The sequence below is a fragment of the Scaptodrosophila lebanonensis genome, unplaced genomic scaffold (genome assembly GCF_003285725.1).
Source record: "Scaptodrosophila lebanonensis strain 11010-0011.00,11010-0021.00 unplaced genomic scaffold, SlebRS2 tig00000080-arrow-pilon, whole genome shotgun sequence".
Classification (NCBI taxonomy): Eukaryota; Metazoa; Arthropoda; class Insecta; order Diptera; family Drosophilidae; genus Scaptodrosophila; species Scaptodrosophila lebanonensis.
The window spans coordinates 6274276-6283440 of record NW_022060561.1 but is presented as its reverse complement, the minus strand read 5'-3'; the positions used below and the strand labels follow the sequence as shown (position 1 = coordinate 6283440).

The window sequence follows — 9165 nt, the reverse complement described above, 5'->3', positions numbered from 1 at the left end:
GAGGCTAAATGATAGAACGGCTTTGTGGTATTAAATATTTATGTGTGTGCCAATTTAGTTGCTGAATTCCTCTTCCTTTCTATTTAACTACAGCGCAGGCTGCATAATGAAGAGCTATAAAGAGTTCAAGCTTGATATATGGCCAATGATGTAACAAACGCAGCTACGAATGTGTGGTGCTAGATGATGTCAGAAAGTACCAAAAATGCTTTAAAAAGCGGAAATTTGTGGGGTCAACGATGCTATCACCATGGTTGGCTGTTCAAATATTAGCGAACACACCAAAATGTGGCATGATGTCAATTTCGTAATGATTAAGCAATATGCCAATTAAATATCACTAAAATGAAAGTTTTTGGGTTATAACGCCAAAGATTGATTCGCCTAATTGAAAGCTGCATGTAACCATGGTCTAACAAAGTCTTTAAAAAAACTAAAAGCGCAATTTTAATGTTAAATGTTGAGCAAATAGAAATATGCTTTAGAATAGCTATTAGCGATGTTTTCGAAGTGATGGGGAAAGAGAGGGGGGGCTTAAAGTCTAAACGGAAAAGGTTTGGTGTTTGTATTATACTGTGTTTTTAGCATCACGAGATAAATTGAAATAAATAAAGACAACAAATTGTATTGAATTGAAAATTATACCTTTTTGAATGGTGAATTTTCTGAAAACTATGCTGGTTTCTACTATTAAAAAAATATTTCATTTATACATGTACTCGTTAGTTCATGTACAGTTTATCCTTATAATATGTATTTCTCATTTTGTCATCTTAGATTTGGACTTAGCCAACGAGCCAGTTTTATTTTTATTGTGAATAACAAGTATCCTTGTGGAAAATTAGAAAAATAAATTGCATTACAAATGTAAAATTGTATACGAATTTTATGACGATTTATAAAGAAAATACTTTTTAAATTATTCTGAAAAAAATCGATGCATTGAAAACTTCTGCTTGTTAGTCGTTCTTCAAGCCTAATTAGTTGCAACAGAAATAAGGGAAACGTCACAGAAAAATAATAATTCGCGAGAAGCAGCCGAAGGGCAAGGCGAAAGGCAAAGCAAAATCCAAAAGCAATTAGTTGAAGGAAAGGTCTGATGTAGGGATTGCAAGACGCAACACCAGAATCTCGATCAATCATAAGCCATTTATGAATTTGAAGATCAGGAGGGAAGATGGAGAAGACGTTTGCATCTATAATACTTACAATTGAAGATAACTTTCATATGCATATTTATAAGAGTTTGCGCTTACTTTTTATTAGATGAGTAAATTACTTTAAACAATCCGAATTTCTTATACCCTGTACCGGTAGGGTAATGGGGTATATTAGGCTTGTGAAAAATATGTAACAGGTTGAACGAAGCGCCAACCGCATAAAGTATATTTATGTAGTATTTTTAATCATCATGAAGAGACGAATCGACATAAACCAAACATACGATTGTCATCTAAATCATTCGGTTCCAAGTACAATTATTAGCGAAACAATTTAATTCAAAATTTTCAGTACTACACAGAAATTTGTTTAGGTACAGATTATTTCATTGTCGGGCTTGCTCTTGGTTTTATTTTCGGATTTCTCCACATACTCGTAGTTTGAATTTGGAAGTATAACTTAATTCGTTAAATTCGTTAAGAGAATGGATGCAAAAGTAATTCTTTATATATACTTCGTTTCTTCATCTACTTTACTTCTGTTAACTATATAAAGACTTTACTTTTCCCCATTTCCGCACGTGTATTTCATTCCTACTTGCAATCAAATTCAATTAGGCACTGCCTGTTTCGCCTTCAGGCGATTCAGAAATCAATTGTAAATATATAATGAGCTTATTCTCGTTCTCTATTTTAATTAAACTCATCTTAGCTTACAGTGCCACACTAAGCGCAATGTCAAATGCATCAGATTGGAGTTGACTTGTTAAAATTTGCATAATTTATGAGGCAGAGTTCAACAGAATGCAGAAAGCAGAAAGTTGAGTTGCAGTAACGGAAGCAATTTAGACGACTGTCGGGCAATTCAAATGGCCCGACATTGTCTGCGTGTCAACTTATTTGTTTGTCCGCCTGTCGGTCTGCCTGTCTATGGTTGTCTGCCACAATGAGGAAACCCGAAGCTATTGTCTGTACTTTAATTTTAGCTCGCCACTTGCTTTCAATCAAAGGCCGCTGGGAGCCACGAAACTCGTCAACAAAAGCGATTCTGACGTTGACGGTGGGGGCTGTGGCGATGGCGATGGCGGCAGCCTTAGCCTTTTTGTTTGACGTTCTGCTAAGTTGGCGTGAAACAATAAATCCAATAAAACACACATTAGCCGCGACACATTTGGCGCTTAACGGGGCTTAAAGCCGGCGGCTCAGGCGATTCTGGTGGCTCTGTCGGCTTCACCGGGCGGCAGCTTCATTGTGCAACTGGCAGCAGTTAAAAGCGTGTCGTCATCGTCTGCGTCGACTTTGTCATCAGCGCTTTGGCTTATTTACCGCATGCGGTATACCAACAGCAGCCCCCCGCCTCTCACTCCAAGCCACTCAAGTAAAAAGCTAATCCACTTATTGGTAGTCGCCTGAGTGTGGTTGCAAGTACTAAGTGCCACCTGGCAGAATGACTCGCTGGAAAAGGGCCATTAAAATGAGGCAACTGAAGTGTTTGACTGTCGTCGTCTTTTCCAACAGCAGCCACAGCTCGGGCCATTGCCGAGCATCTTACCATTAAATCAATTTGACTTTGTAATGCTGATGCACACATTACGCATACGCACTGTTTGCACTACCACCTTAAATCCATCCGGCAACAATGAGTTAAATGCCGATGGCTGGTAGCAGCCTTTCTGCATTGCATATTTGATTAAAGTCACACAAAGCCACACAGCACAAAGCCAAAATTAAAAAAAAAGGCCCACAAATCATTTCAGAGTGTGCAAATATCAGGAATGAGGGCGTGAGAGAGTTTTTATTTTCAAAAAATTCAATTTAAAAGGTTTTTCCTGTGCTTTTTATTCTTGATTTGATAAAACAAAATAAATTAATTCGATAGAAATAAAAAGGGTTTTCTTATTAAGTTGTTCAACTCAAAAGTTGGTTTTCTAGTTTTCCTACTCAAAAGCAGTTGTTCAACTTAGAAGGTGTTTTAATAGATGTATTGTGTTTTCCAGCTCGAGCTCAAAACATTTAATGAATCACACACAAAAACTATGTTTTGAATTTAGTTCTTTATTTATTACGAACATTTTTTAACTCGGGCTGGAAATTGAATACACCTTTTTAAGTAACTCACAGGTATTTTAAAATTTTTTTAATATACATTTGATGTATAAAATTTAAAAAATAGAATAGAATAGAATAGAATAGAATAGAATAGAATAGAATAGAATAGAATAGAATGGACAAGTTTGTGTCTCTTTTCTGATCCACCCTCAATTCCCTCCTCTCTCCCTATTAGTGATGTTCCATAGCTACCGAATTTCTTAAAAGTTTTACTCAAAGTTGCCATTTATATTTTGTTAGTTCGCATTTGACAGTGGTGTGGAAATTTATAGTCATAAAATCTATGCTCTGCCAGCAGCGATTGTTGTTATTTCTACTCTGTACACACACACATACACAGACGCATAGAAACGCATGTATGCTTTTTATTTTTCAGTGATTTTATTTATTATTATATTTTGCGTGTACATTTTACTTATTCGTGTTTCGTGCTCGACATCCTATTCTAAACTAAAGCATAGGAAAGATTGCAATATTTCGATGCAAATGTCACTTCCTAATATTTTCCTAACAAAGTATAAATTTGTCGATTTACTAAGTAGTGTAAAGTTCGTATTATACCAATTTATTTCGTACTCGAAGCTTAGTGATTAGTTGTAAGAAGCATTATACATGACATTTCAATTGATTTCTTCATTCATATGCTAGATTGAAATATTCAGTGCAATGTGCTTTTTGGTTGGACGCAATAAAATCTGGGTCTCACCATTAATTGCACAAGTGAATAGTAATTCTCAGAGCCACGCCAAGTATTCCAATATATACCTTTAAAGCTGCCCAAGGCGTTACCACGAAGATATGGTCCATAGAGGTTGCTGTTGACATGTTTGTGAGAAGCCAGAGGTAGAGTAAATGAAAATTAAATCTTATCAACAATTTTTACGTACCTAGGCCCACAGTTGTTATACCAATAGGCGCCCATGGCCCATTGTGCACAATTGCCATCGCCCCATCCATCATTGTCGTTGTCGTACGTTGTAAATCCATAATGTAAATGATCGCTTAGCGAATTTCCAGCATCACCTGAGTAGCTGCCCAACTTTGCGAGGGCATAGTCCTGCGCTTCGTTGCTAATCTGAAAGTCATCGTAGAGGGCATATCGGCTCTCACCATCGAAATCTTCCAGATGGACATAAAGCTCATGTGGTTGCGATGTTGTTATTGCATGGAGTTTATCTAAACCGATAAAAAAGTCGCTCCCTAGATCCCCGAACCCTTGCTTATACTGCGCCCATTTCCGATAGAAGTTGACCTTATCACCTGAGCGGCGAAGGATGACGGTCCAGCCTGCTCCTGCCAGCTTAGCATCACAGGCCACATCGAATGGCTCGAGACTGTTATTGCTATCCACCACCTTGCTAAGAATCTCCACTCGCTTAGTTTTTGCAAGCTCGCATCACTACTGGCATCGATATAATCAATCGCAAGGGAGCTCAAGAGTTCCAGTTCCTGTTTTAATCTATTTGATGTAAACAAAAATGATCCTTAAAAGCTGATTGTAGTTATAACACTAGAAATTTCTCATCAAATTTTGAACAACAAATTTGTTAATTTGTTATTTATAATAATACCATTATGTTAAATTAGACTTTCTAAAGTATTGCAAATGTGGTTAACAAAATTGAAAACAATATAGCCACTCAAAATTCGAAAGACCTTTTTCTTTCATTTGGATTTCAAAGTACCTCTGGTGTAAAGCTGCTTTAAACATACGAAACCCTGGTTTATTTCTTTATATAATGTAGGTATAAATACCTTGATTTTGTTGAATTGTCCTCCATATGTGTGTGTATGGTGTCTTCTAAATGGACCTAAATATATTTTTTCAATTTTATTTTTGGAAATACTGTTACTTGTGATATGTTCGATATTTCGATGAAAGGTATAAAATAGACTGAGCTGATGTCGGTGAGAAGGCGCTATTTATGTAAAATCTCTAGATTTTGTTTGTGGTTTCCCTTATTAACACATTAACTGATAAGCAAGTGAGGCTTAAATGCGGAGAACTTCGTATTTAAACGATCGAGCAGCAGCTGCGGGTGATAGCATTAAGACCTTTCTGCATGATTATATATATTTAAATATAAATAAATACAGTAATATATTATTGGCATGTACATTAATAATATATTAATATTATAATATGTTATAGCATCTAAAACAGCCTGTAAGTCAGGCCGTCATTGTGCTATTCAAGAGCCATAAATAATAATATAAAATAAATATAACACATAGACCCCACAAATTATATATATTCTTGATTAGTATGACAAGACAAAATAACTATCTCCGTCTGGCCAGCTGTCCGCAACGATCTCAGAAAGTTTAAAATATAGAATAATTAATGGTACCCAGACTCTATTAAGTCTGAAAAAGGACGAGATTGAAAATTGTTCCCGTAATTCTTTGAACTTTTTATTAATTAAAGAACAGATATGTAATCTCTCATCAGCAGTTGTTATTGCTGATTTGTCTCAACATAATATAAATAATCGGAGTGTTCAGTTGTTGTATATTGTTTTTAAATGTTTTGTTTTCTGCAAAATACATTTAATTTTGAAAACTTGAAATGGATTTATGGTCCCGAGTGCCACATAGCCGTTGATATAAATTGCTTTAGTTTTATTGCAATGCAATGCCTGATTTTCAGACATATTCGTTTAGTATTATCTGCACCGCAACAATCGAATCACGCGCCCATCTCTATAGTTGACACACAAAAAGGAAAGGCGTGACAGAGCTGGGACCTAAAACGAGGCAAACGAAAGCTCAATCAGCGTTGACTTCAACGCTTTGGCGGCATTTTTGTGGGTTTCAATGTTTTGAAATTAAAAAAGGGACAAATGTAAAGGGATTGCCTCTTTTATCGCACAGTTATTCGTTTTCGTTTTTGTGCATTTTTTGATAAATGGACGCTGTGCGGCAGCCAGCCTGTCACCTGGTCGAATGGTCTGGACCCGAACTGTTCGGTCCACCTTTGCATGGCGCACGCATTCCCGGGAAACCAAATTAATTACACTAATTGACTTTGAAGCTAACAAACCGAGAACCCGCGCACACAGCTCGCACCAGACAGAGGAATTTGTGTTTGTTTGTTTTTTTTTTCTTGCGTGACTCCAGCTGGGACTTTTGCGAATTTTGTGCACAGGTGTGACTTTAATGAAAGGACTGAAAAAAATGCTACATTTATGTCATCAGGAAGTCATGAAGTCAAACATATCTTAAGCGAATGAGGAATTCGCACGACCCGCAAAAAATGCCATCTCGGCAAAGGTACGTTATTTTAAAACACTCACTGACAAGTGAAAGCCAAAACGAAAAGCTAGATTTCTATTCGTACGAGTATACCAGCATGCCATTTTTTATATAAAATATGTAAAAATGCGCGTGTTAAGTAATTAAAACTGTCATTTTGTTATAAAATAGTGTGCTTGCTGTTTGTCGGCAGTCACGTTTAAAACAATTAAAGCTTACCTTGAGGATTAATTGAGTAACAGATGTGTTATTAAATATTTTTATTAAAACGTACTATATATATGTTATGTGCGAAGGTATAATTAAATAGTTAATTGAAATAAATTACATGCGGTTTTAGGAGTTGAAAATATCTCGGAACTAAAGTAATTTTCTTGGTTGAGAAGAAATGCTTCCTTTTGAAAGTGGAAAAAGATGCGAATATCTTCAGTGTAGAATGCATTTTCTTTTATTGTCTGGTCAAAAGGTTCCCCAATTCACTGCATTACTTTTTATGAATATGACCAACAAAATTCTCAGGTATGTCAGAAGATATATGTAATGAGATATACTAAATTGCAAGATCAAAACGTTTTGAACTTATTAAGACTACATCTGCCTTTGAATCTTGGTTAGAATGGAGTAATAAAACATCAATTACGTGAGGAATGCTTAACTTTAATATAGTTTATTGACCTACGACTGTTTTTAGTATACATATTAAGTAGAAGCTGATAAAAATTAAAATGTTTATCTTAATCCTGTGCCTATTTAATATTTATCATTTCTTCTTATCAATGAAATCAAAAAGCAAACTTTCATTTATTTAAATAGGTTTTGTACGCACGGCTTTACTTTCAACAAAATTTTAAAGTGAATGGTTATCCAATTTATCAATCGCCTATATTGTCAAATTCCTATATAAACTTGGTTCTCCTCCTTACAAGTCAAAAATATTTAAAAAATCACATTTGATAGTAGATTTTCACTTACTCAAAGAGTCCATAACAAGTAGAAGCAACCGATTAGGCTCCTAGAAACACTTTTTTCGATCCGAGCCACATTGTGTTCTTGGTCCAGAGGAAGTTTTTTGTGACTGACTGCCTTTCAGATCAACTCAAATAGAAAGTGAGTGAGAGAGTTAGATGGTTATGCAAGGAATTCGAAATAAGGAGACACACTGCGCTTAACGTGGGCTTAATAATAAAAATTACAAACTATCCCTCGATAAATCGACTCGATCATTGCAGTAAAGATTGTTTATATTATTGTTAATGTTTCTAACAAATAACTAACTATTACGCAATAGCCTTCTAAGCACCTTTTTATTCGCTCAGAAGCTCAACTAGTTTAGTTTCAATTGACCTATTGTGTCGAGTCCCTTTCGTCTTGATCATCGCAACTATCTCAGTTGCGTAGTGAATTCCCTCCAAAAATGCGAGAAAGTTGTAGTTGTTTCTAATTATGGTTATTTATTTACTATTTTGTATGGTTCAAGTATGTACCTATTGTAATATTCTCTGCTTTGAATGCAACTCTTTCCTACTGGACTCCAATATACCTGCACAATAATTACGACTCATACGAAACAAGTCCGCCATTTAGGCGGTCTGTTGGGAAATCAGAGACAATATCGTAACGAGGAGGGAAATATTTTTGATGGCAGCATGACAATGCACATCGCAAAGTGCGCAGATAGGCGAAAAAAGGCATAAAGTATACGACATGTGGTCAATAAGTGGAGTGAAGGACAGCCTTTGAGGTGCAACAATACGGGGATGTGTATATATAGGTATGATAATTAATGTTAATTGCATGATTGAATAGCGAGTGCCTGCCTACCTACTTTTAACTGTCAAGTGTTCGAGCCTTAATTCGAAGGCACTCAAGTCACTGAAAGGACGAAATCATGGCTTTATGGAGTACACTGACTGATTTACAGTTTATTCCGTAGTTGCCTGTTCGCCACCATCGCTCAATAATTGTGAATGCACTGCGGCATTGCTTTTAAATATTTAAAATAAATTGATTGCTGAGCTGAGCTTAAAGCAGCCGATGTTAAAAGAAAACAAACGTGGTTTCCTTACCTTACTTCACTGCCACTCAGGTATAATGCTCACGTAACTGGCGCAAAACTTTGCAGTTTAGTTTGTATGTTGAAATCGTCAGATAAACGGGTCAGACAACAAACAAAAAGTAATTGGGGGGAAGGCACACATTACACGGTCAATTGAAGACTGATTGAGTTATAGTAGTTGTCGAGAAACTCAGGGAAACTCGTACTATACTTGTAGACTTGTCAGCCAGCACAGGTAGTAAAAATTGAAGCATATCTTTTACATGAATAGCCAAGCCGTTGCAAAGCAGTGCTGAGGACGATGTCAACGTGTACTTGAAGGTATCGCCACCAGCGAGCTGTGAAGCAGAGGAGTACATGCAACGTACTATAGATGGCTGTCAGTGAATGTGTATTTTTAAGCGACATAAATAAGTAATTAGTATATGCATGGTGCAGTGAAGTCTTATGCTGCATGCTGTTCGGCATCGCGTTACGTATACGCCACATGCGCCACATTTAATGGTTACTTAAAGTGCAATTTAGTTTCAAGTCTTTTGTTTCCACATAATGATGTGCTTACAATCACATACACACACATACACT

At 36.2% G+C, this 9165-nt stretch overlaps 1 protein-coding gene across 1 annotated transcript; it reads right to left on the bottom strand.

Annotated features, from left to right (window-relative positions):
- Positions 1-1873: 1873 nt before the first annotated feature.
- LOC115626113 (ficolin-1-like) lies at positions 1874-8939 on the bottom strand. The gene is made up of 3 exons (XM_030521369.1): positions 8844-8939; positions 4157-4644; positions 1874-1886 (listed from the first exon to the last, which is right to left on the bottom strand). Exons 1-3 carry the CDS (start codon positions 8937-8939, stop codon positions 1874-1876), a joined length of 597 nt encoding a protein of 198 aa, XP_030377229.1.
- Positions 8940-9165: the final 226 nt, after the last annotated feature.